General features: G+C 41.9%; 2 protein-coding genes across 2 annotated transcripts; one reads left to right on the top strand and one right to left on the bottom strand.

Annotated features, from left to right (window-relative positions):
• Window positions 1-689: 689 nt before the first annotated feature.
• LOC104553163 (uricase) lies at window positions 690-8,104 on the bottom strand. The gene is made up of 8 exons (XM_010195705.1): window positions 8,079-8,104; window positions 7,310-7,574; window positions 6,440-6,556; window positions 6,240-6,318; window positions 2,843-3,029; window positions 2,306-2,429; window positions 1,813-1,896; window positions 690-827 (listed from the first exon to the last, which is right to left on the bottom strand). The coding sequence occupies exons 1-8, from the start codon at window positions 8,102-8,104 to the stop codon at window positions 690-692; spliced, it is 1,020 nt and encodes a 339-aa protein (XP_010194007.1).
• Window positions 6,318-19,492, top strand: DNASE2B (deoxyribonuclease 2 beta). Its single transcript, XM_010195706.2, has 7 exons — window positions 6,318-6,334; window positions 9,752-9,904; window positions 13,668-13,845; window positions 15,039-15,120; window positions 16,139-16,300; window positions 17,721-17,918; window positions 18,464-19,492. Exons 2-7 carry the CDS (start codon window positions 9,792-9,794, stop codon window positions 18,817-18,819), a joined length of 1,089 nt encoding a protein of 362 aa, XP_010194008.1. The 5' UTR covers window positions 6,318-6,334; window positions 9,752-9,791; the 3' UTR covers window positions 18,820-19,492.
• Window positions 19,493-27,677: the final 8,185 nt, after the last annotated feature.

Genomic DNA, 27,677 nt, shown 5'->3' on the forward strand with positions numbered 1-27,677 from the left:
AAACTTCAAACACCTCAGTGATTACTATAAAAGTAATTCTATAGTAACCCTATGGTCTGATGAGTAGCAGCAGCCGTGCAGTCAGAATACGTGCAGAGAAATTAGTCAACAGCTCAAACTATTGACACTGCAATGGAGTTATGACAGATACCTTTTTTTTTGGTCTTTTTTCACTTCCTTCACAAAGAAATCAGTGTCTGACTCATTCCCTGTTCAGCTGCTGGGTCAGAACCTCAGCTGTGTAGATCAGTGTGACATCAAGGGGTCGTGACAGGTTACGTCAATGAAACATCTGCTCTCCTGTCTGTATATTCATTTAACTGAAGGAACGTTAATAAAGAGAAATAGACAGAGTGGCTGATTTTACATGTCAAAAACATGTTACAGACATTATTGCATTGATTGTTTCATTAAGAGATCTGGGAATAGCTGGTTTAAAAATTCATTAACTATAATGTTTCCAGCTGGGATTTTCAAATAGCGCATAGGAGGTTTCAATCTGCACATTACTCTGAGATTCAGGGATGGACTTTGATTTCTGAATTCCTGAGGATCCTTCCGAAATCCCAACCTTAGGAGTTCACAGAGGGAAAAATACTGAGCAATGAAAGAGGCTGGTAAGGAGGACACATTGATAGGAAAGCCATACTGATAACTTTATCAGGAAGACGTGAGTGTAGCCAGGAGCTTCAGTTTCGCTGAGCAGCTGCCAGTCCAAACTGACTTTGCCTGTCATCTCTCAGCACATGGCCTTGTGCTTCTAGGAACTTCTTCCTGGCAAGTGTGCAAGCACAGGAGCCATAGGGAGTTTCCACAGGAACCAGAACCTGAGAGGAAGGAGCACAGAGGTCAGTTCTGAGACAGGGTCATGTCAGCACCATCACAGCAGAAAATGTAGCTATTCACCTCCTCATAAAATCACACCCAGGCCCTTTCCTTCTCTTATGAGCTTCAGTGGTAGATGTTGCTGTTATCTCAAGTGAAAGTAGATCTGTAATGTCTACCTGAAAGATGTCAAGGTAGGACTGAATGACAGCAGAATCGTGAGACTTAGGGAGGGAAACTAGACCATAAACAAACTATACAGGGAATAACCTAGTTTCTCTCTGTCATGTGAGGATACCACAACAGGCTTCCAGCTGGACTTGGCTGGTTAGAGCAGCTGTGGACTGAGGAGCAAATATATCCCATCCCCTACATCTCTCACCCTCTGCCTGATCACAAGCTTATACCTCATCTACTGCTGGACCAGTCTGCCATGGCTCCCAATGGCCACAGAGACATCCCTTCACTGCTCCCTTAGAGTGCTGGTGGTCTGACACCCAGAGTTCACCCATGGCCTCAATAACCTGCTTGTAACCCTCCAGCACCCAGGATGCACCCTGGCCTCGGCAGTGCTGCCAGTGGAGCAGAATGGAGAGGCATAGCAGGCTAGCTTTTCACTCTACCTGCCCAAGGGAAAGGCACTCTGCATTCTGCTCAGTTAAAAGTGCACAGGTTGACGTTATGACTAAAAGGCAAATTCAGTGCAGAAAACAGGAATGATTTTTCAGATGTAGCCTCTGTCACAGATGCCTTTGATCTCCAAAGCATTCCATTGTGCTCCTTTAGCTGTTATCAGCCACACAAGAAGGCAGTTATGCTACGTCTGTAATGAGTGTAAATGTCTTTTAGAGGAAAGGTGGAGTTTTCACTGGGGCTGGGGAGAAAGTTTGCTGTCTTTAACTCTGTTCTATGCAGAACTGCTGCTGTGCTTTAAGGATGAATATTTCTAAAGAGTCCAGGCAAGTTGTGTTTGGAGAATTTACTTACTTCTTTGTCATTGGTCAAGCCTAGATTCTTCATGTCTACGACATTATAAAACGTGTTGTTCAACATGGTTTCTATGATCTGTACCTGAAATCATGAAAAAAGATGGGACAATGAATTAGGGCAGTTTTTCAGCAAATAGCCTGGCAGTCTCTTCACTCTCTGTAATGGAAAGCAGGGAAACACACACAGACACTCCTCCATATATAGAGCTGATCAAATGTAATGTGTTGAACACGTATGCAGTATTGTAGACCCCTTTCACTTGGTTCATGTCCTGCCAAGCACTGAGTGGTATTTTCCCCCATTGTGTTCACAGATGGGGAGCAGCATATTAACATCTTGCTGTGTTCATATGTTTTTCAGACCATCTGAACAGTTTTGAGCTTTAGTTAGACCTGCCAGAGGAGATAATAAGCTCATATTGGTCTTCTCAGTGGTCCGATTAACATTCACTGTTGTTTAATTAAAACATTAAGAGGAGGAAAGAAGATACCTGTGACACTTTGGAAAGGACATGCATCTGGATACTGTTGACAGTCTTCTGGTAAGAGGGTGAGTATTCCCCACAGTCAGGTGGCCCAGCAAAGGCTTCAAGGATACATTCACGGATTTTGTTCCTAGAGGTAACATAGGTTCTTACATCATATATATATTCTCTCTTTGCTGACAAATATATAGCACATGGGATTTTATGGAAGAACAAATTCTTTGTCCTATCACCTCCAAATTCCACCACCCCTCCCCAGCTCTAAAATTCACAAATAGGTGTTTGGCTAAAAGTATTTGACAAATTAGCTGTCAATTTGTTCTCCTAAAGTGTTCTGCACTGGACACTGAGCTGCCCAGTGCACTGACACAGCACAGGAGAGAGGACTACCCCAAGGCATGCCTCTTGCCCCTTGGCACAAGTGCTTAGTGCCACCACTGAGACCTGTGAAAGCAGCAGCTGCAGACCTTACACCCACTGTATTTTGTAGAAGTACTTTGGGATAATAGACAAGTAATAAATATTATTTGATTTGACATATACCATATGCAGTCAAAGTCAAAATCCTTGTTTTCCCCATAGGACCATTTGCAGAAGAGCTCTCCACATAAAATCCTGTCATGTCTTTCAGGAAGCGTGGTGTGTTCGTTCTTATAGAAGCCTTCAAATCCAGACATTGTTGTCTTCATAAGTTTCAGATCCTTAATTCCAGCAGAAACAACCAGAGGACCTGAGATCCAAAAATACAAGAAAATATGAGATCCTTTTCAGGCAGAGAGAAAGAAACCTCTGGGTACACACTTGAAGCGGTAAATCCAGAGCCACAAAGGGGCCTCTCCAGGACTCACTCTGTGCTTCTCTTGCAAGCCTAGCTACTTTTGGACATTATTTTTTGCATACTGCTGTTAGTAGAAAGGTAAGAAACGAGAAAGAAACTACTGAAACCAGAGTTCAGTCTAGAGAACAGTGACCTGCAGTCAAGAAGAGATGAGGGCACCCTTTATCTCCCCTCATTGGAGCTGAGACATGCATTGGGTTGGCTGTCACTGGGATCAGTTCAGGGACTACTAATTGCTCTAAAGGGAAATAAAATAGGCTATTAGTGCTGTGGCGTGCAGGAGAGGTGTGGTGAGCCTTTCCAAACAGTACAGGTGAGTTGCAGAGACTGTACAAAGCCTTGGAGCCTCAAATAGAAATGTGCTTTACGTGCACATCCTGTTGTGAGTTTTGCATGGGTAAGAAGGAGAGGGTGAGGAGCCAATGCAAATCCCTGCAGTTCAGCTACTGGGCAGGAAATGGCACTGCTGCAGACGCCAGCCACAAGGTCACACTGATGGTGGTTTTACTTTTAGCCACTATTTAGAAAATGTGCTGTTCTAGGGCACTGCTGCATTTTCATCTTCTAAAGACCAAACAGTTGTGTCTTGAACTTCTTCTGACAAACCTTTTGGATGATGGCTGAGCAATGTCAAGCGGTCAGTCATATAAAGCACACCAAACTGATAACTGAAAATTTCACTGACCGGAGCTGTCAAGAGCCCAAATTCACAATAAAAGCAACTTTACAGCACAGAGGCTTATTCAAGCCTGTACAGATAGTCAACGGCTAAAGCTCAAGCTGCTGTTCTTGGCACTTGCCTTAGTTAGTTCAGAATTAATCCTTTAATATAGCTGGTGCATGGTAAATCCTGCACTGGACTGTCTTTGCAGAAATTTATACTGGAAAGAATTCCGCTGTGATGAGTGTTTTGAAATTATGTGATTAGAGGTTTGTGGGATTTTTTTAAACAGTTCTGTCATGGGAAGTTATCAAAACTGCATTTTATCTCTTTCTCTTTTTGTTTGCATTCATTATTGGGTTTGAATGACACCATCCAAGGAGGGGTATCTATCATTTTACCTGCATCCCCTCGTTAGTAACTAAAGATTTAAACAAAAATAAATCTTTGGACAAGATGTTCTGGAGGTTGTTCAAATTTTGGGGGATTCACTGCTTGAGTATAAGATTGTAATACATGGGTACTAATATAGTTCAGATACTGTCAATGAACCTGGAGAATATTCATTTCATATTCAAACACATCACGTTGTTTGAGAGAGCTCCCTGCATTGAAGGATTTACAGAATGGCTGGCTGGCTGGCTCTGTAGCCATCCATCTGAAGAGTATAATGCCTAGGCAAAGGTTTTGAGGTGAAAATCACCTGCTGTGTGTTTAGTATGTCCTGTGCTTGTGCTGTCTTCAGTTGTCAAGTGTTGACCCTATTAGTTAGGATGTTTCCAGTTTCCAAAAAGCCCTGAGCCTTTTATAAGCTGATATAATAATAAAATAAAACCCACCCTTATAATTCTGTTAAGCTTCACTAGGTTGCTTTTAATGGTGAAAAAATTGTTAACAGAATTAATTGTGTCTGGCTGATAGGTGCATAGGAGGATACTAAAGATAGAGAAGGTTCTCATATACGAAAAAATTAAAGGGTTTTGAAAATGTTCTCTTTGGTTATTGTGCACCTAGGCCAGGAATCCTAAAGAAACAGCTGAAGTGCTACATGAAGGGAAGACTAAGAAGGAAAAGCAGTTTCTTCTGTAAGCCTTAAAGGCTTTATGGTTTTCTAGAACCTGAAATTGAAGAATTTCATGCTGAATTTTCAAGGTTAATTTCAATTTGAATCTGTACATTAAGAGCAGCGGCTCTTCAAGAAAGCCTGAACTCACTCTCTCTCTTTCTTTCTTTCTTTCTTTCTTTTTCTTTCTTTCTTTCTTTCTTTCTTTCTTTCTTTCTGTCTCTTTCTTTCTCTCTCTCTCTCTTTCTATCTCTCTGTCTTTCTTTCTTTCTGTCTCTTTCTATCTCTCTGTCTGTCTCTGTCTTTCAACATCTCCCAGAAACTGAAGTCAATACTACTGAGGCTGACAAAAATACAGCAGTAGTTAACATTACTAGGAACATTAAAAAAGATCTGGCCAAGAGGCACTGGAGACTTACATGGGCTCTCTCTTTTCTTTGTGAGGAACACAGGGACAAGGCTCAAATGCACCTTTCAGAGCTCAGGGAAACTGGTTTTGCCACTGGTTCAAACCCTGACATGTCAGGGAAATGGAAAGAGAGGGCAGGTTGGGAAATAGTTCAAAGTTACATTAGGAAAATAGATAGATACCAAAGTCTAATGCCTAAAACCTCTAAACCTACTGTATGAAGTGATGTAGTGATCTCAGCTCAGTTCCCTATTGAGAGATGGGTTAAATGGAACACCAACACGGTGAGACTGAACTTATGCTCCTTTTGTGAGTCATAGCAAGAACAGATCATTTTAATGATTCCTTTAGAATGCCGATTTACGGACAGACAGTTGAGCTTGAAAGCCTATGTCTTATAAGTATCACAAAACTCTGAGTGAAGCCAAACAGTGCTTTATGCCTGGCACACAAAAATAGTGAGCACGCTCTGAAGTATTTTCATGAGAAAAATTGTTTGCACATAGAGCTCACAACGTTCAAGACAGCCTTGCCTTGCAGCAGTGAAATCTTTTTGAAAGATAAAGCCCAGGCAGGTTGACAGGGTTTTGAAAATACTGGCAAACTAGGCAATTGACATACAGCAGTGTGGGTTCATGATACTTTGTAGGGTAAATGATGATGGTGAGACCGCAGAATAGAGTATAATGTAAAAAAGTAAGCAGCCCATTCTCAGAAGGGTGTCAAATCCAGTTCTGCTGGGTGTGCTGCTGTAACCATTATGTATTTAGGATATACATACAAATGTGTGCTATGTTAGTTCTTCAGCCACGCCTCAGAGATCGAGGACTGTAAAATTAGACTAAAGATAACCTTTGGTTGAGGCCTCTGGGGTGGTTTGGCTGTGTTGTGATACCTTTAGCTATCTTCATCTCTCATCAACAGAACTATTTGCAGAGATGTAGGGGAAGCTGCAAATTCTTTTCTCACCATTTCGGCACTGCTCAGCTTCACAGAAACGGATCCCTTCAGGAGCACATATGAATGAGTGGATGTGGGGAACACCATTCTGCAATTCAGAGCAGGTACGTAAGTAAAAGTGCAGTAAACACTCTCTTAACTTGAAAACGGGAACTGACAGAGGGACAAATGGCTGCAGCATAAACAAACCAAACGTCTTAGTGTTTTACCTCTTGTAGACGTTGCCATGGTACTTCTTGGACATAGGTTTTGACATATACTACTTGGCAAAAAGTTGTCATGAAGTGTTTGCAGATATCTATGGCAAATTGTTCTATAGTTGGGATCTGAGACAAAAAAAACCTGTGTTATTAGAAAGAGGCAATTATCTCATGTAGAAAAGTAGGCTGTACCAGTGTTGTAAATATTTGGAAAGCATCGATATTGTTAAAAATCCCGATTTATCTCTCTTCTGGTTTTGCGCACTGTGACAGCTGATCAGCTTGTGATGTGGGCTGCGAATGGCAGCTACGCGCTCGTGTCAAAAATCTCCTGTTCTGTGGTACCGTGAGTCCTTGGGCTGAGAGAAATTGCTACAGGTGCCTTATGCTTTGAGGATATAATGCTGAAATAATCATAGCAATGTTCTGATTGAGCTTTACGGGCTAAAGATTGAGATTTCATTACCGAGACAGACAATTTATGCTACAGAGTGTCATTATGATAGATGGAATTGGGAGAGGTAAGAGTACAGTTAATAGAATTAAGAAGGAGTCTTAATGCTTTGAGATGTTCTGTTTAACAATGCTATATAGGAATAATGCAGTATTTTGTGCTATTAAATAATAATACAAAAGATGGGTCTTTTATGACAAAGCTACCAAAAATGGCTTTGGAAAACTAAGGAGAGGTCTGCAGGATAAGCACTGTAGGAAGGAAAATTCTCTCCCAAATCCCTGAAGGTGGCTTTAATGCCAATCTAACATGCCAATGCAAAGAGAGATCATTCTGATGCATTTTGAAAATAAAAAGTCAGTATAACAAACACTTCCAAATGAAGTAACAAGAAACAGCAAGGCTAATTTAAGAATAAAAAATACCCCATTTTTTTTTGCCAACACAAGGACAATATTCTTTATGGTGTCTGTAGGTATCACAAGAGAGTTGTTTCCATCCAGGTACTCCTGAGCAGAAGTCAGACGGAGATGTGTACACACTTCCACTTCTTTAACAAAGTCTTTCTTCCCTTCCTTATGAAGGCGAAGGAACTTAATTGTGTTCTTGCCATATTCGCAGTTGAGGACTTCTACATCCTTGATCTGCAAAGAAAAAACATGACAGTTGTAAAGGAGCACCAGTGGAAGCCTGGGTTATGCTTAGTTGGTGAAACATAAACAATGTTGTGGCTTTAATTTCTGTGGTTTCCTGGGCTAATGAAAAAAATTCCATTATAAATTGCAAAGTCCCATTTGAAGAAAAGAAACACTTTAGGAAGCTACTATTTCATTAGTAGCAGCTGAGATAGAATTTTATGGTGGGCAGATTATAACATGAGTAGCAGTGAACTAGTCTCTCTCATCTGCCACCTTTAGATTAGTCCCAATTATATAGACCTCCACTTAGTAGCCTCTCTATCATCTCTTTCTGAACCTAGAGTGTCCTGATGTACTCAGCCAGGGCAGGCAGCATGCACACCCATGCCCTCCCTGGGCACTCTGTCAGGGCTGGCTCTGCCAGGCAGGGCTGTGCCTCTCTAGGTGCAACTCCCAGTTTTTCCTTGGCATCAAGAACGCACTTTCACCACCTCCTACTCCTTTGGCTCCCAGCTCTCACAACCACTGTCAGGCTCCACACGTGCAACGCACTGACCGAAACTGACAAAACACAGTCAGCATCCTATACAGCAGAGCCCCTCATTAGCAGGCAGAGCCCCACATTAGTAAGCAGAGCCCGACATCACAGAATCACAGAATGGTAGGGGTTGGAAGGGACCTCTAGAGATCATCTAGTCTAACCCACTGCTAAAGCAGGTCCACCTAGATCAGGTCACACAGGAATGCACCCAGGCCAGTTTTGAAAACTTCCAGAGAAGGAGATCCCACAACCTCTCCACATTAGCAGGGAGAGTCCCATATTAGTAGGCAGAGCCCCATATTAGCAGGCAGAGCCCCCTGTTAAGGGACACTAGGTGTCCCCAGGGCTGCCCGGTTAACATGCAGGGGTGAGGAATCCTGTTGCTCTGAGGCCAAGGGGAAAGTGGTGAGTATCAAAGCAATTCTTCCATGAGGGGTGAGAAGGGTACTCTGTAAGCAGGTGAAAATCCCAAAAGGAAAATGGAAACAGCTGTCACATTCTTGGCCTGTTGTGTGTTTTATAATCCCCCTGTATGCATGCAGCAATTTCTGACGGCAAGAAGAAAAAGCAGATGGAGCTGGGCTGATTGAAAGCGTTTGCTCACAGCTGTGCTATGGTTCTGATCTCTCACAAAAGGGATCAAAAGTGAGGCTGAGCAGCACAATTCAGGTCTCGATCCACACCTCCAAAATCCTGGCTTTCTGAGATCCTTGGTTTTGTCTGCACTAAGCCCTATTCAGTTTTGTCCTGCTTCTGTCACACACACCCCATTTACACATCTATTAGTGTTGGAGAGGCTATACTAAAAAGGAGACAAAATACTGCAAAGGTTGTGAGGATTCCTGTTATGCTAAAATATCCAGAGCTTATTGCAGTAGACTTTCCCTGAGACTGAAACATCCTTTACTAGATATCAGTATCAGTAAATCAGCACTTCTTAGTGTAAGTATAGTGAGGAGGGAGAAAAAATACTTGACACATCAAAATGCCAGTTGAACCTTTTTATATGTGTGTTGCTGGAAGATCATCAGCTATAAGATCGCTGGACTCAGATGCTCCTAAGAGAAATGTTAATGCACTTAAAAGGTAATTTAAAAAATACTCAACTAATTGTAAGTAAATTACTGTGGCTTAGAGATCAGAGTGTTTTCTCGCAGTCCCTGCAGGCTCAATCCCCACAGACAAATGAAGGCTCCCACTGCCAGAGCCAGAGCTGGGTAGGACTCAGCACTTCCCCAGAAACCGTCTCTGCAGGAATGGTGCAAAGGCCGTGCTCACTACAAGGGCTGGATGGAAAAGTACTGAGATGGAAAAGATTTTGTTTTGCTTGTCTGAACACTGAGGTTTTTTTTTTTTCAAGGAGTTGTAAAAAATTCATGCTTCAGCCATGCAGCACTGAAAAGAAAACAAGAAGTGTCTGGATGTTGGCAGCGGTTTTTTTGAAGCAGGATAATTTGAATATTCTAATTAGCCAAAACACTACCCCCTAAAATACAAAGTTAAGTTTTCTCAAAAATATAACTTGACAACAGACACTTTGCCCTTTTTTTTCCCACAGAAATGCCGAGGGGCCGTCCCTGCAGTGGGAGCCCGACTTCCCTATGCCGTGCTGGGCAGCTGCTTGGGCTGTTCTTACTGCATCATAAAGCAGCAGCTGACAGTTAATGCAGCACAACTTCTCCTTTTAGAGCCTACTCCGTGCTCCTCCTGTGCAGCCGAGGAACCAAAATGCCCTCAGGATCTGCTTGGTGCCACTCTGCTTTGCTGTTGCTTCTCTCCTCTGTGCCCCTGTGGGCAGTCAAGATTTCCTGCAGGAATGAAGACGGGGAGGCAGTCGATTGGTAAGTAAATACCACGCAGGGGAGAAACGCTGGGCTAGTAAATAACACTTGAGATTAAACTGCGTGAAGTAGGTGGAGCACTGAGAGGTAATGCATAGCAATCAGTGTTTTAATCCTCTCTGCCTGTGAGTAGTAGCTGAATTTGGAAATAGTAGCTGCATTTGGAAAACTTAAGTTATTGAAATGTGATTTTGTTTCAGTGAACCAACCACCCTACTGCATGATGACTAACTGTGAAATAATCACAGTTTTACACAGCTTTCATGTCTCACCATCAAAGGGAGCGCAGCCTGTGTTCGGGTGCCAAGGCTGAGCTTGCTGGCAGCAGCCTCGGGAGCACCAGGTCTGGGCCAGGGCCTCAGCGTGCAGCTCTTCTGGCTGAGGGAACTGAGCCAAGCAGGGAAAACATCCAGATCTCACCCTTAGCCCGGTGGCTTGTACCCAACCCCAGTGTGGTGGGCCTTGTCCTCACACTGCCACTGCTGAGGGAGAGCACAGGCTGAGCCCCTGGGAGGGATGAGGGACAGGGGTGGCCACATGGGAAGGGGCCCTTGGCACCTCAAGACAGAGGAGCAGAGGTCAGTCCCACCACTAGAGCTGCCAGCGCCTCAGAGTGGGTGCCATCCCACTGCCCACAGCGAGCCTGAGCTTGGATATGAAATCATTAATTGGACTAATGAGCTTTGATGATGAAAGATGCCAAGTATAATTACATAATAGCCAGCCCAGGTTTGAAAAGTGAAAAGAGAGCTCTTAAAAAAACAGCAGAGAAGCCTCTCAAAGGTAAATGTCAAAAGAAAAGTGTCTTTCTTATGGAACAGTGAATAGTTTCAATATAAGTGATAAAGACATATGCTTACTGCACAGAGCTGAGCACAAGGAAGGCGGGAGCTCCTCACACAGCAGGTAGACTACTCATGCAGGAGTATAAAGCCAGCTTTGCTCTCTGTTGGCATAGCACCAAATGTATGAGGGTCTATTCCATCTCTGTGACTTGTCACCTTTGCCAAGGCCTTTTTGGATAATATGATCCTCTTCAGTACTCAGGCTTGTAGCTGGTCCAGCTACCCAACAACTTAAAGGTACAAGAAATTTCATTTCTCCACAAACTGCAGTTATTCCTTGCAGAGTGAGTCTGAGTTAAAGCTAAAAAAAACCCAACCAAAACCCACACAAACATGCAAAAACCAAACCAAACAAAAACCATTTACCATCCATTTCTTAAATTAACATATTTTTAGCACAGAAATACTCTGAGAAATTCTTTGAAAGCTGTGTCTAGGAGTAACTAAACCTGTGCCCCGTGTGAATGCCAGTGACGTGGGACCAACTCCAGATGGGAACTGAGGGGTCTGCACAGGCAAAACTGTCTTGTCTTCTGATAAATTTAGCAGCAAGAACTGAGGATACTTCCCATCCAATGTGCCATGATCAACTTGAAAGAGAAATTTGCCTATCTGCAAGGGTTATCCTGTTTTATTGACAAGAAATAGTCAGCTTTTGCCTGATTCTGGATTTGGTTGCTATGAAGCAAAGAGGAGAAGCAGAACTGAAACTGCTGAGAAAAACTTCCTCTTAACCAAAAGATGTCAATGCCTTTTCAAACTACCATGCCACTGCAGATCTTATATTAACTTAGCAAGAGCTTTATGTGCTACTATTCAGTGGTTTAATCCTGCAGCATTCTGTAATTACTCATTACATCACATTCATGCACACTTTCATTTGCCACTAAACCAGAGTCCCTTGCCTTATCTGACCTGATCCCATCTGCACTCTCCAGCCTCACCTGCAGTTCCTGCCCACATGCAGTATCTGGGCTGGCAAAAGTCTCCTCCATGTTTTCATCCCACTCAGGAGCTCATCACATCATCCCCACTGAACCTCACCCAGGGGCAACGAGAGAAAATAGCCATAGGATTGGCTCTCTAGGGAGGGCAAAGAGTCTTTATTCATCCACACTGTAGTCTATGGAAGCTTTGCATGTAAATAAAAGCAAAAACTCAGCTTTTTGAGAGGTGAGGAGTCAAGGACTGAAGCCACACATCCACATTGTGTGGGATTGGGTTGTGGATTTTTTGGAGGTGAGGGAATAAGTAAAGATGTGCTTATTTGTAGTGAATTGGTGTACAGGCACAAGAAAACAACATGGTAATGTTAATCAGGTACGAGTGAATTTGCTTTTCCTTGGTTCTCAAGAAAATAACTTTCACTCTCTCCCACAAATGCCTAAGCTCTTGACAAACTTCCTGAACACAAATAGCAGTGAAGACTTTTATACAACTTTAATTGCTAACACACTCAGCTGGCATTCTGAGAAAGGCTAAAACATGTATTACCACTGGGAATTGGCAAGCAATTTACTGGTAGCACACCTGCTAACATGAATTTTTCTAATAGAAGGCTATGAACACTCTGAGAGCATCAATCTTCCAATGCATTTCAAAGCAGTTTGGAAAGGCTTGGTATACTAATTTCTGGATCAGTTTTTATTTCTGCAACTACTGCTATTCCTCTCCTTTCCAAAGCTTTATTTCAAATGGAGGGATTGTTGAGACTCTTTGCACATGAATTGCTCTTCCCAGCCTTGCTATATAGATAATTTTATTCTTTTCTTTGTGATCTGTCATGAGCAACAATTTCTCCTGAAATATTTAAGGAAAATCACTCAGTAGCGATGCAGGTCATTCTATGATTACTGAGATCACCAGCAGTGCGTGTTTCTCTTCTGCCTGTACACATACCTTTTCCAGGAATTAAATGTTTCTCTAGCAAAATGCTTTCCTGACACTTCCTACCTGCTTTCAGAGATGCCTTTTTTGACCAACTTGAGACTGTAAATCAACTGGGCAAGACTTGCTTCTCCTGGTATACTTAAGGGTTATGCACAGTCAGGCTGCATTTTTTGGTAAATAGCATAGGATTGGAAATAATGCCACTCAGTTCTTATTATTCATATAAATAACAAATTACTCAAGTACAGTGCTCAAAGAAAGTGGCTCAATTAATTATAGTGCAATTAATCCCATGGACTTCTGCACTGGGGAAACTTGCTTATTTCATCAGGGACATTAATATGAACTAAGCCATTTACTGACAATATTGAGTACTCTACAGTTTTGAAAAGACCCATGTTTCTGGCTAATGGTTCACAAATAGTCTGCAACAGTTCAGCAGAGTGTGAGTCTCTTATGAAAAGCAGGTCTGGAACAATGTTAGCACATGGCTCTGCACTTATTTTGTGGTTTGAATATCTATAAATATAACTATGCATTTTAATAATTGTAATACCTGGTATTATCTTCTTCATGTAAAGCATGCATTGGTAAGAGGTGTGCAAGTTGACATGATAATGTCAGACTGAGTCTAGGACCTGAGGTTCTCTACTAGAACCAGGAGCAACAGCGATTTGGTGGGTAAAAGGATCTTCAAACCAGGGCTACCACAAATTCTTCCAGGGTGCCAACAGCAGTCTGGACACGGCAACAGGAGTTTAGTGCCAGATCAGTCTCCCTTGCTTGCTAAGAAGCAGGATAAATTTGCCTGCAGCAGGTACTGTGCTGCCAAGCTGCTGCTGGCTCCTGTTCTAGTTCACATCCTCGAGGCTGATGCATCCACACCACACACTGGTGGCACTGGTGTCCTTCCAGTGGGGGGCAACCCTGGGGCCACCCTTCTCTTAAATTCGCATGTGCAAATGAGATACCGATTGACAAATTTAAGCAGGGTTGTTGTAAAAACACAATTGCTTTTCACGTTACAGGTTTGCTCTCTACAAGTTGCCAAAACACGTCAAAGGAGAGATTCCCATGCTGGGACTGGAATACATGTACATGGATGCCCTGGCTCCGGAGTGGCAGCTTGGTAAATACCTCATCAATATGACACAGGGTGCTCTGGGACAGACACTGGAGCAGCTGTACGAGACGTACGAATCCAAGGCAAGTGAAGTTTAATTGCTACATGCAAATGAAACCTAACAAAATAAGCATGTAGAGATATGGTAGGACTTGACCAACTAGATCTGCTAAAACACATCAAGGGGAGCATCTTGATATCTGGGCAGATTATGTGCGGTTTTGACTACAATTAGAAATTATCCTAAGACTTCTCAAGTTGTTTGCAAACTTAGAAGTATTGCCCTACAGAAAAATGGGTATTGGTACATAGTCCCTTTGGCTTCTTCTCTGCAATTCCTGGTGAGCAATGTCTGAAGTTGTGAACTGGCTGTGAACTGAGTCCAGGGCCAGTGGTGACTATTACAGGTACTTGTCCTAAGCTCTCCCATGTGCATGTGTTTCATTCTCTGTCTCAAATAAAACCTGAGTTTTGCACTCCCCTGAAATCACTGTGACTGCTTCAGCAGTGATGTGCTGCTGATTAGGCATTTTTTTTCCCACCACAGTCAAACGCCTGATTTACGTTTGTGTGAAGGGATTATATAATACTGCAAGATCTGCTTATAGTCATGTTTTACCATCTACATGGTATTATTGGCAGTCTGGGTGTGTCTTTGCTTTTCTGCTGTGGGTTAGTGGTAGGGTGTTATTAATTTATATGCAGAAGGGATTCCCAGAAGTCAGATAAATATTGGCAATCTGGTCAAGTGTCCTATTCCAGGTCTCGCTGTAATTGATATAAACTGTTTACAAACACTGGGAGGGGAAGTATGTCCCTTTTAATGTCCTTTGAAGTTCTATATTCAGGGGGAATAAGGTGCAGCTATATGCAAATATTTGGGGGGGAGGGGAAGTGTATTAGTTGCTTGTCCCTCGTAAGAATACTTGTCTATTTTTCCTCAGCAACTATATCACTGGATCTCATTGCTAAATCAGAGAGAAGCATAAAAAAGAGGGGGGAATGTCTTTGCAAGTAAGTGTCCAATAAACTCACATAAATTGTCTTAGTGAGCACATTCAACCTCCTAAGGAATGATGGAGAGAACTTCCACTTGTGAAGTATTCAGATTCGATTTACTGTAACTTCTGCAGAGACTGTGTTAGCTGAATTGGGAGAAGGGTTAGGCTTGTGATGTTGACACAGAGAAGTGTCAACTTCTTTCCTCTGTTCCCAGCAGAAGGCATTTCTTCCTTTTACTAAATGTCATGTTTCAGAAATGTGTGTTTTCCTGCAGAGGAGTAGCATTGCATATGCGATATACAACGATGAGGTCCCCCAATCAGACTCCAATGCATCGAAAAGAGGACATACCAAAGGTAGAGGGAAAGTCCCAAGCTACTATTTTCTCCTTTCTAAAGTTGTGGACAGGCTCTACTTGTCTGTTTATCTTTCTATCTAAAATCCCTGCCTAAAGCCAAACTGGAGAATGATTTGTGTGATGCGTACTTTATTGTACGTATGTATGTATGCTGCAACTTCTGTTTTGGCTTTGCTGTGCCTGTGCTGTGTTGAAGAACTCTTAGGGCTTATGGACCCTTTGTTTTCAAGAGTTGAAACTCACACATATCCTTTCAGTGAGTGCACATTGTCCTGAGCCTAATGGCAACAGGAGTATAAGGTGTGAAGGGAAAGACACAGTAAACATAAACCCCTCCAAACTATCTCTCTGGGGCAAGAAACTGCTGCTAAGATCATGGAACTGCTAACATATGCAAGGAAATTAAAGCAAGACTTTGAAGAACTGTAAACTTCAGTGGAGGTCTGAATGTTTCCTTGAGGAAGCAGATGAGCTTTGCCCAGCTTGGCTCTGGGACAAAGACATTTTGCAGTGCTGTATTTTCAGGCTGCAGCCATGGAGACAGCTCAGGAGCTGCTCCTCCCCAGAGCATCCTGCCACAGAGCAAGGCATAGTCTGATTCATTGATGCTTCCCCATCAAGTAGAATTTGGTCTGGGGAAGAACGCAAAGTGTTGACTTTATATTACACGGTGAATATGAAGGGAGGGGGGAAAATAGCAGTGGAGAGAGGATCACAGCCACTAAACCATCAGACTTCTTGAAGACAAAATTTGAGCAGAAATAGGTTTTGGAAAGCAAGTTTTTTTTCCAAAGAAACAGAGTGACATTTGAGTTAGGATATGCAGGAGAGAATCAATGTGATTCTAGCACAATAGTAGTGTCTCCTATAAACCATTAATGTGCTCTAGAGCCAGTTTCTTGTAGTCCTTACTGCATTGAAGTGTAGTCTCTGCAGCAGCATATCTGAAGTAGGACAGTTCTATCGTCTCAGGGCTTTTTCCTCCTTCATTCATTTGCAATAACTTTTTTTGACAGGATTCCTGCTCTTGGACAAATCACAAGGCTTTTGGGTGATTCACAGTGTGCCCCTGTTCCCTCCAGCCCCTGAGGATGGTTATGTCTATCCAGATACGGGGGAGAACTATGGACAGACGGCCATCTGTTTAACCTTCAAATACAACCAGTTCACAGAAATAGGTATGGAAAACTTCTCCCTGAGAAAGGACCAAAGCACACCCACTACATCTCCCTGACTGTTTTACATGAGGCTTCACCTCAACAATGTCTTGTTCGTGTCCTTTGTTGTTAGACTGGGAAACTCAAGTGGAACCTGGAAACGGGGTTCTGGGTTTCAGTTGTTTGTCCGATGAATTCCTGTGTGAATGTGGGAAATTCTCTCTTCTACTCTGTCTCCATCTCCTCATGGGGACTATTGGGATAATAATAGTCATGAGTGTGTATTGAGGGTAAACTAGGTCCATGCATACAAAATGCTTTGGAAATATAAAGGAGGATGATTAATCATTTTTAAGAGTAGTATCTCGTTCAGCTGCAACCATCTGCAGTTCTAAAAATGTAAGGCAACCAGTACTTGAGCTGCTGAAGAAACCTTGACTCATCAGAAATATGAAGTGTGGAATAAATATCACCCAGAATTTTCCCAGGTAGGTTTTTCCTCACAAAATACCAATACTAAAAATAAAAACCCTAAAATCCATACCTGTGAAGATTCAGAACAATCTGACAGTGATATCTGGTACAGGAATTCTGAAAGGAGACTAACAAAAAGTGCTACAAGAAGTGATACTAGTGTGCTCCTTAATGTTTTTCACACCGTTTTTCACGCTTTTCTCAGTTACAGACTTTAGATGATATCTAAACCAGGTTCTTGTTTGTGGAAGAGCATCTGTGCATGTGTTTAGGGAAAATGGGCAAGAAAATGAGATGCATACACTACTGCTTTTCCTGCTCCATACTCTCAGCTTCTGTGGTAATCTGTGGTTCAGGGATATCCTGAGCTGGAAAGACTGGAAAGTTCCTGATGGACTGATCTTCCATGAAATCATCTAATGAGCCCATTTGTTCCCGTGCTCTTTATGATATCCATGGCTGTGCACTGTACAGAAAAGTAAATTTCTTTTGCTGATTCAATCCAGACGCTGAAAGTCCGACTGTTCTCCCTAAAACCAAACTAGGCCCTTTAACAGCTCTTCTGTTTGCATTTGGTTTGGTAACTGTAATTGGCTGGAAACTACTCTTACAAATATGGACAGGCTTGGATTTCCACACACTGTCTAAGCACTGTGTAACTGCTTAGAGACTTGAAGATGGGTGTAGCAGTGGACTGAGGCCACTGGTTAACAGTGGTGAAGCATCAGTGGAGAAACCTGACCATACTCTCCCTGCCAGGTTACCTGCTGCAGAGCCAGTCAGAATACAAAGCAATTAAACATGAGTTTGGCTGCTAAAATAAGACACTTTGACACTGAGTTCCTCCAGAATATAGGCTGAAGAGATCAAGAAGAATTCCTTTCCAAGGCAGAACTTTACTCTCTTGTTTGCTTTGCTTGAACCCATTTTAATTCTGCATGTATTCATTTCTTTGGGTTTTCTGCAGACCAACAGATGTTGAGTTATAATCCAGGAGTCTACAGCTGTTCCATCCCCAGCATCTTCCAAGCTGACCTCCCAAATCTGCAGAAGCTCTGTGCTGGGTCCAGGCTGCCCTCTGTCCCCTTGCGCCACCTCTCCAAGCTCCAGTCAGCCCAGGGAGAAACCTTTCTCCACTTTGCAAAGTCACACTTTTTCATAGATGGTAAGAGGACCTGTTGCTCTATCTATCACACATTCTTAAGCAAGAACTAAGCAATAAATATATTATTTAGCAATTAATATTTTTCTTTAAGGGGAAAAAAAGAAGCTCATTTTCAGAAATAAAGGTAACAGAGGGTAGGGAATAGCGTCCCATCATAATATTCTTTCAGCCTCCCTAAGCAAAAAGCTGTCTGGTCCCTCAAATGCCTTAAGATGTGCAATAACAGGATTTTCAGATAATTTATTTCCTGTTATTCAACATTAACAACAAAGAAGAAAAGTGGAGTTTGAATCATCTGCTCTTTTTTTGTTATGAAGAAGACTTGATTTTTTTTTCCCTTTTTTTCCCCTGCTCATTGTTTGTGACAACTTTTCCAGGAGAAGGAAGAAAAGTAGAAATGAGATTCTGAAACAGGAGTAAAAATAAGGGAAAAAGGCAAAATCCCCTTGGATTGAAACAAGCCCTGTTTAGGTGGTGCTTTTCAGTCTCCTCTTAAATGAAGGAAGATGAAACACTAATTTTCCACACCTCATGTTACTCCACAGATATCTACGTGGCCTGGATGGCTCAGGAACTGAAAGCTGATCTGTTGGCTGAATCCTGGCAGCATTCCGGCCAAAAACTTCCCTCAAATTGCTCTCTCGACTACCATGTCTACAATATAAACCAAATAGGGACACCACTGAATTCCACCTTTAATTCCATTAATGATCATTCCAAATGGGCTGTTTCAAGGAACCGTGATGATCAGTGGACCTGCATCGGAGACTTAAACCGTGCTGCTGAGCAAGCTTGGAGGAGTGGTGGGTTTGTCTGTACACAGAATGAACATATCTACAAAGCCTTCAGGAATTTGATAATCTACTATGAAAGCTGTGCTGAAGCTTCCACGTTGATGTAACAAACCATCCCTCCCAAAGAGCACAGCCCCTTGTTACACAGAAAGTGTAGGAAATGTCTCCATTAAACTGTGTGTTCACTCTGAAAAATGGCCCTGTGAATTGCCAGGTGTGTCAGACCTTGCCCTTTGCTGGCTATAAAAGCAGGCAGTTGGAGGATGAGCTCTGGCTGAGGGGCAGGGCCAGCAGGCTCCAAGCCATGCCCACGCCCTCCCTGTGGGGCTCCTCTCACTGTCTGCCAGGCTGGACTCTGCCGAACAGGGCTGCACCAAAGCTGTGAGTCACCCCGGGGTACACAGGCATCCCTGGGGAACTTCTGAGTGATGTGGGATGGGAGGAATGGAAACCTGCCTGGGAAGCTGAGGCGCAGGGGCTGGGCAGCTAGCAAGAGAAAAATGCTTCGAAATTGCCCCATGGTCCAGGTGCTGTTGAGATCAGTCACAGCGTTTCTGCTGATGCTGGGGTGAACATAAAGAGCTGACATAATTGGATACAGACAGGGAGACAAGTAGATCTGTGGACACGAAGGCTTTGTTGTTACGTGATTATATTTTAGAGAAGAAATGAGCTTTAAATCATCTGTAACCAATAGCTTGGGAGTATTTCTAGTGCTTTTATTCACGTACAGTAATCTTATCAAGAAATAAACATGTCTAAAGTATGAATAATCAAAATAAATTAAGAGCAAAAATGGTCTGTTTACAGTCTCCCCCTTCCATCTTTATAGCTATTTGTGTTGGTTACAATGTTTTATAACTGCTAAAGGAAAAAATGGGGACAATTAGGAAAAAAAAAAAAGGAGACATTATTTCATCTCTGTTCTCACACTACAACAAATATGGCTGTTAATTTTCAGTACCTCCAGTCTTAGGCTCAGGACCTGGTGTTTGCACAGACTTACTGTGAAGATAAAGCTAATTTACAAAATCCTTACACACTCTCAGGTTCAGACTTCAAAAGTGTATCTGTTTGTAATATGTTCTTAAATATATTTATAGGGTGAAACCTCACCATTTTCTTTACTGAATTGCTAATATAAACTCCAGTCTGAAGAGCCCCACTAATTTCTGGTTTACTATGCTCATAGTCCATGCCACTGATTCCCCACAACAGTGTCTCAAAAGGCAGTAGATATAAAGAAATGCCCCATAACCACAAGAAGTTGACAAAGTTTTCCTTCCCTTTTCACCCTGAAAAATCAGACAAATAAGGAAGTGTATAGAGAACCAAACAAATTAACTTCAGAAAACAGTTCTGCATACTCCTTGAAGAAATATATGTGGCCTGCACAAGGAGACTTGTGCAGAAATAGATTTCTTATTTAGTCAATCAAAGGCAAGCCCAAGTGTCAGGGAAAATAATGTAGACAGATACTCTGCATGAACTGGGTCTTTTTTCTTTTCCCTTGTATGGCAAAATAACATTTGATAAATGATTTGCATGATAATGTTTTTTCTCTGATGCTTGTCAAATTGTTTTACTTCTAAATTTCTTGTGGTTTTACTAGCTGTGGTCAAGCAACACCCATTTGTGGCAGTGAAAATTGCCAGTAACACAGATGGCTGAGCAGTGGAACGGTAGGGCATCACTCAGATAAGATAAGCCAAGATAAAAGTCCTTTCCTTGCCAACCTTCTCATGGCAATCACCAGCCTAATCTACCTGTCAGAGCAATGCAGTCTCACCTATGGCTTGCCATTGCATGACCTCAGTGCATAGGAGCAACAAGAAATGCTGCGCTGGAGACAGTGCTGGTGAAGCTCATCACGGTGCATCAGAAGGCACCCGAACCTGTGGCACAACCTGTGTTCCTTATGGTAGATGCTCAGCCTCAGCATTTGGGTCACAGAGTTCAATAGCAAGGAGTCTCCATCCACCGTCTGTCACAACAGTTTGCCACAGCCCTGCTCTCCAGGCTAAAAGGTAATGCTGCATCACCTGGCTTTAAATGCTGCTTGCTGTTCTTAATTATTTGGTCTATTGATAGCTGTCATAAAACTTCACAAGACTACTTACAACATTCCTCTTTTGTTATACCAAAGATTGATGGCCTCTATCTTAGCTGTTACTGAGGAGACATAAACAGCAGCGGGAAGATGGAGCAAAACAGTTGTAATGTACAATATTACACACATCTAAATAGCTGGGTTGTGCAAACACTCGTTTTAGTGATGTAGCAACAAAAAGGCTGCAGTTCTAGTTCTTTCAATTTTTTTACTATAACCAGCTTTAATTCAGTTTTCCTTTCATTGTGCAACTTCCATATTTGCATATCCTGGTATTTCTACTACCCATATTATGAAACATGGGCAGATTGTTTCCCAAAAGAGACTGATAATCAACAAGATAAACTATGCAGCTAAGAGTTTGTATCTCTCAGGTTTCCTATGCAAAGGCAAGATTGTATGCCACTTCCTCAAGCTCATATGCCCTCACAGCATGCACTGTGGTAAATTGGTGCTGTGAAATAAAGGGGTTTTGCATATTTTAATATATATTCATAAAGTTTTACATTTTAATATGTGCTGTTCTTTTTCAAAATGCCAAATGCTCAACAAATACCTGCCTGTCCCAGTGCCTCTGTGTTGCCTTTGCTCCCAACTGTGACCCTTTTGAGTGGGCAGACCTGCTGCAGAAGGCAACACTTGGCCCTGCACCTCTGTGATTTCAGCTGGCCTGCACAGCAAAGTTCATCCTGCATAAAGGCAGAAGCAAGAGGAGCAAGAGGAAAGCTGATCTCTTGTCTGGAAACCCAGAGTGTCTTCTCCTCAGCATGCAGGTATGGCTATTCTGACCCTTGGGCTCTGTTCTAGTTAAAGACATTTATTATGTATGAAAATTTTTTGCCAAAGGAGTAGGAGAGGCCAAAAGCAGATATTATTAATCAACCGAGTATTACTGTACTGCAGCCAAGTTTGTAACACACACAACAGTAGGGATTGTTGTTTGGTATAAATTGCCTTGTAATCATTTCCACAAGCCAAGAGTCAGCCCCAGCATGCCTGACAAGCTTGCAAGGGGCAGGAAATCCAAATACAGCCTCTCAAAATACACACCTGCCATTTGCTCACCCACCAGGACATCTCCTACCCTCACCATGGACACTGCCACCACAGAGCAAGGGCAGAACTCTATCTCCCTGTCAGTGCTCCAAAAGTACCCTGGTGATTTTTCTAGAAACCCCTGTACCCCTGAAGATGCTTCTATGCCATTAGTAATTGTGGATTGCTAAGGTAGTTTGTTGTGTTGGAAGAGTGCAATTTTACACAGACTCAATGAAAGAGGTCAAAGGATAAGATGTGAGCTTTGCTAGAGGAAAACATAAAAAACATTAAAGTTAATAATTTCAAAGCATGAGAAATTAAACTGTGTGAAGTTTAATTCCAGATCAGCAATCACAATCCTGGAAAAGAAGAACAAAAGTTAGAGCTGGAGCCCACTTCAGAAGGCAGCCTTTATGGCAGGGTTGCTTCTGGTGTCCCCACAATGACTGAAAATATGCTGAGCCCTCCTAATGGGAGTGATCAGCAATGCACTGGAGAATTTCTCAAGGACACCTGGGGCTCCATGCCAGCTGTCTGCCAGCAAGTCAAGGGAAGTTTGGGAGAAATTTCTCTGCTTGAGCTGGGAATCTTCCTTTCTCCAAGGCAGGCTAACTTAACCTGGCATTTGCACTTGTCATAGGGGCCTACAGACATATTTCTGAAGCACAGCAAAGTCTGCTGCGAAGTGTGCTGGATTGCACTTCCTAGAGGTAGAGAAATCCTGCAGAGCCCAGGAGGTTTTAACTGTTTTGCTGTCAGTAATGCCGATTCTTCCAGTTATCCTTGCAAACCAGACTCGTTGCTCCCCTCTCAGCACACTCTGTGTAGTTTTCTGCTCTCAAAGTAAGCACATCTAGCGTAAGTGCCTGTGTCAAACAGGGCTTCCTCAACCTGCCTGCAGCATGAAGGGAGAGGGTTATTTTTGCAAAGACATATGGGCTTCTCTCATCCCTCTCTTCTTTTTAAATATATACAGTACTGACTCCTGACAGTAATGAAATGCTCAAGAACATTGTGAGATTATTTTTTTTTTAAGTAGCAAAGCATCCCTGGCGTTATTAGCATAGTCACATAATTATCCCCAGAGAAACTTACACCCATATGTTAACACCCATAAATTATTGTGTGAATCTCTTTTATAACTTTATTTTTAATTTCTGGGAAAGATACATCACTGGGTTCTTAGTATAGTAATTGCTTCAGAGCATGTGAGCTGCCTATGCCCTGGGTAAAATGTTCAGGAGACAGAGTAGTGCTGGCATTGTCTTTCAAAAGCTTGGTGTAAGCCAAAGCTTAACGGTGATAAGAACGTGAGGCAAGAATATGAAGCACCTCTTTAATTTCACAGGATGTTTCTTCAAAAATACAAGAATTTTAAAATAGGAATAAGGATGAATAGACATTTATGTTAGGCAAAGTGTTGGGGGAAAAACCCCGTTGTAGCAAGGAATAAATTCTTCATAGTATAAAGGAGAAAGTCTGATCTGAAAAGTCAAGCAAGGATATAAATACCAGCATTTTCTAGATACCCTATCTGGCACTTTTCTGTTTAGATAGGAGGTAGCATATTTAAAATCTGAGTCTGCTGAATTTTCTCATAATCCTTATGAATTTGGGGTGAATGTTGTAAAAGAAGCTCATATGAGCTCAGAAATCAGTTGTAACCCTTTCAGATCTCGATCTCAGACAGGAAACAGCTCATCAGTTTTTTTAATGCAGGCACACTGAATGCTTATCCTAATGATTTTTAACAGATTTATCCCTGTAATAAGAGTATCCATATTTAGTATGTTCTTTATATTCAAACTGTTAGATATAAACCATTAGGACTTGACAAAACATATCTCACTTTTTATAAACAGCTGTGTTACACTTTTACTCGAGTGATTTTAGTAAATCCTCTTGATTTACTAAATCAAGAGTAGTGAGATGAGGCTGGAACACAAAAAGTTCCACTTAAATATAAGAAAAAGCTATTTCACTGTTGAGGTGAGGGAGCAGTGGCACAGGCTGCCCAGGGAGGGTGTGGAGGCTCCTTCTCTGGAGGTCTTCCAAGATCCGCCTGGACATGTTCCTATGCAACCTGATCTAGGTGAATCTGCTTCTGCAGGGGGGTTGGACTAGATGATCTCTAAAGCTCCCTTTCAACCCCTACCGTTCTGTGATTCTATGATTTGCATTCTTTTCACTTGAGTTTGATTGGCATTTTTACACAAAGTACCTGGACTGTGCTGATTGTCCTGTAGGAGGAATGAAAGTAAGGAATGCTCTTCCCCTCCTTTGATCACTTTGCAGCATGGGAACTGCAAACTAATATTCAAACACTCCAGGCTTTACTGGAGCAGACCTCCTAGAGCGCTGGTGGTTGCTACAAGTTGTTCATTGTAATACACTTGAACTAGCATTGCCTAATCTATTAATCATAGACATTTTGCATGCAAATTAGCCACAGAGTTGTGCATCATAATACAGTAACACAAAAATCTGTCTTCACATGTATTAGTGCCCACAAATAAGCACATCGCATTACAGCAGTACACGGTTTCCTCATTATGTTCCAAAACCTGCCAAAAAGTCACTAAAAGCCATGTCATCAAGTGTTTTCTTGTTGTTCCTTACTCCTGACTTTCTAAAGTGTGAGAGTGTTTAACTGCAAGGGTTTTCTGTGTGTCTGTTTTCTCAGGTTTTCTTTTTGGGCTAAGATTCTGACAGACAAAAAAAAATCAATATTTCCCATGTAATTTTTTAACAGTATTTTTGCACTGGTATGAGCAACCTCAGCACCACTGTCTGCCCTTTTATCTTGAGGGTTAAAAATGCTCAGCTGAGTACATGTTTCAGGAACTGTTTCCATCTCTGCTCTGAAAGCTGCTCCATTCAGATACTGACCTCATAAATCCTAGGCATTGTGCAAAGAAAAACTGCTTTTCCTCTCTTGCTTTCTAACTACTCCAATTATTTCTGTCATGAAAGTCAAGATGAGCATGAGGAAGCTGGTAATTTTAGGTGGGATATTTTGCAAAGAAAGAACATGGAAGAAATGGTGCACAGCAATACAGACAATTATTACAATTGTGTTCCAAGCCACCCACCAACCTGCCCTCCTCTTTACTACCAAAAGATGTGAAGAACAAGAGAAATGGGAGCAAAGAGAGCTTTCAGGAGGAATGGAGAAGAGGGAGCAAGACAACTAAAAGTGAGGAAGACAGAAAAACAAGAGAAGAGCAGAAGGAACATTAGGATGAACAAGAGACCTTGAATTTGATGACAGAGAACCATTAGGAGCTAACTGTGCCTTGAGTTTGATTAACAGGATACCTCATTTACTATGACAGTTACTTGACATTTTTCCATTTTATAGTCTCTATAGGCTATACCACAGAGAGATAAAAATTAAAGGCATAAACTGAAATGAATTAGCCAAGTATTACAAAGAAACAACCCACAAACCAACACTCAGAAAATTTCTGCTTGTCTGTTACCTAGAAGAGATGAGGCAAAGCAAAGTCAAAAGCATTAAATATGTAAAAGTAGGAGGAGGACATTCATTAGCTAAAGTTTGAATAACACATATTTGAAGAACATGCTGATTTTTTTAAAAGAAGGAAGCCACTCATAAGGTTTAAAGCCAATAGAAAATACAATGAAAACAAGAGATGCAAAACATTCACAAGTGTAACTGCAGATTTCTTTACAGATTGTGATACTAAAGCTCACTCCATCCATTCTTGTGGCTTTGAGAGAAGTGTGCAACAGGAATACAGAAGAACATAAAAAGAATATAAATGGTGACAAGCAAACTGATTGCTGTAGGGATTACTACTACAGATATATCTACAACATTTATTCTTAGGTAAATGTCAAGCTTGGTTTAGAAACCTCCTTTTATTCTTAGGTAAATATCAAGCTTAGTTTAGAAACCTCCATCCTTTTATATTTTGTTTGATTTAATTTCTGATCTTAGTTTGGTCTCCAGCACTAAACAAACCACCACCAGTCTAATATAGCTGTTTCACACTTCACTGAATCAAAATCAGCAAATGTTCCTAGACGCTACTTACTGTCACTTGGCTCATGGTGGCTTGCTATTTTGTCACCTCCAAGACTTGGATCCCACAGAGGAGTAATGACACAATAGAAGCTGCATCTCTATAAAAAGCGTCATCTTAATATCGGAGGAGGAGCTAGGCATAAGGGGCTGGCTTCACAAATGTAAATATTTCATAACTTATTTAGCAACATAGCTTTTCTTTTTCCCCTAGGCAAAAGCTTTAATAAAGGAATAGGTCTACTGCAACAAAGGTAACAACAGCAAGAATAGAGACAAGGACACATCCTAACGCCATTAATATCAGCAGGAATTTGCCTTCATCTTCAGTAGGAACAGAACTTCAAAGACGTGGGAATCACCCATGAAACCTGAAGGATAAAATCTGAACCTTTTGTGATATATAACACAAATTCTGTTTAGAGTAGTTCTGGATAGTAGCGTAGTCCTGACATGGTGGAAATGTCCCCAGCAGGAGTTTCACATCCTTAGCTTGTCTACAGCCTTGTCCCTGGCACTGCCAGGAAGACTATTAGGACAGACATCAGAGAAGCCATGTGCATGAGTAGCTTCTTTGACAGAAGGACATCTCTGAGCAGGACCATGCATGACCATAGTTCATCAGAGATAAACTTCCTCTTGGTGAATGCTGTCACTTTTGGTGTTTGTAGCTTTACTTTCAGTGCCCAAATGAGGAAGAAGTGATATCTCCACCTTCAGAGGTCATTGGTTTTGGTTTTTTTCCATCTCAGAAATTAAAGATACTCCTTCAAAGCCTTTCTGGCAGAAGGAAGACTGAGCGCTGTAGCTCCTCAGTCCTACCTTGTGTTGTTGGCACCATGGAAGATGATCAGTGTGGATAGAAGGTATGTTTTCTTCTCTCTTGAATCTTCTCCGGGGAGATTCAAGATCTTCCCTGAGGACTAAGAACACATCCTGGGTGCACTCAGCCTGCTGAATAATACGAAAATCCAATGTGGGAAAGCCAAGATGGGGGAACTCATTCCCAAGCATCTCTGCAGGTCTTGCTTTGGTACTGGCACCATACTGCAAAGTGAAAATGAAAAGAACAGCAATACCATTCTTCTGCCAACTTCAGCATTGGTTTCTCTCTTTCCTTAGGATGACTCTTCATGCTTCTTCCATTTCCAGGATTGCACAGTAAGACACAGTATCTGTGTGGAATGTACATCCTGGAGAGCTTGATGGGTGAGTTCATCTGCTCCACAAACACACATTCCAGCCTTATTTTAGCTAAGAAAAAGTCCCCCTCTGTCCTTTATTGTTGGCCATGAAAGTCAATCTGACAACACAGGCCTTTCAAATGATCCAAATTCCAAATAATGGGAGATGTTTCATGAAAGTGTTCCTTGGGACTGTGTACCCTAACTAAGGTCCCCTCAGCAATTTGAAATTACATTTCATATGGGATCTGCACCACCAGTCTGTTGCAGGTCATATCAAGAAAAAAACTGGCAAATGTTTTCAGAAATGCACCTTTGAGTGAAATATGTTTACCATATGCTAGTGTGTCTGCGTGCTATATAGCAACGATTTTCAGTCCCTGGGTGCAGAGAGGTCTATGGATCCTTAGGAAAGACATAAATATGACTTACAATATACAAGTTCATATTTCTTTTCCATACATTAAATTTCTTAAGGATGCCTGTGTCTCTGCTGGAAAACTATAGGGAAGTTTCAAAACTTGTGCTTTTTGTAAGTCAGACTTATATTGTGTGTCAAAATATACAGCTGGGTTTTGAGAGTTT

Source organism: Colius striatus, chromosome 10 (assembly GCF_028858725.1).
Source record: "Colius striatus isolate bColStr4 chromosome 10, bColStr4.1.hap1, whole genome shotgun sequence".
Classification (NCBI taxonomy): domain Eukaryota; kingdom Metazoa; phylum Chordata; class Aves; order Coliiformes; family Coliidae; genus Colius; species Colius striatus.

Bases quoted from the DNA above. Each gene is read 5' to 3' on its own strand.
- DNASE2B (XM_010195706.2), top strand. From the start codon at position 9,792: ATGCCCTCAGGATCTGCTTGGTGCCACTCTGCTTTGCTGTTGCTTCTC. The intron at 15,121-16,138 runs GTAGAGGGAAAG...TTTTTTTGACAG, and splicing joins GAAAAGAGGACATACCAAAG to GATTCCTGCTCTTGGACAAA. The intron at 17,919-18,463 runs GTAAGAGGACCT...GTTACTCCACAG, and splicing joins GTCACACTTTTTCATAGATG to ATATCTACGTGGCCTGGATG.
- LOC104553163 (XM_010195705.1), bottom strand. From the start codon at position 8,104: ATGCTGACTGTGTTTTGTCAGTTTCG. The intron at 6,319-6,439 runs GTAAAACACTAA...TCTGAATTGCAG, and splicing joins CATGGCAACGTCTACAAGAG to AATGGTGTTCCCCACATCCA. The intron at 2,430-2,842 runs GTATATGTCAAA...TGTTACCTCTAG, and splicing joins TTTGACTTTGACTGCATATG to GAACAAAATCCGTGAATGTA.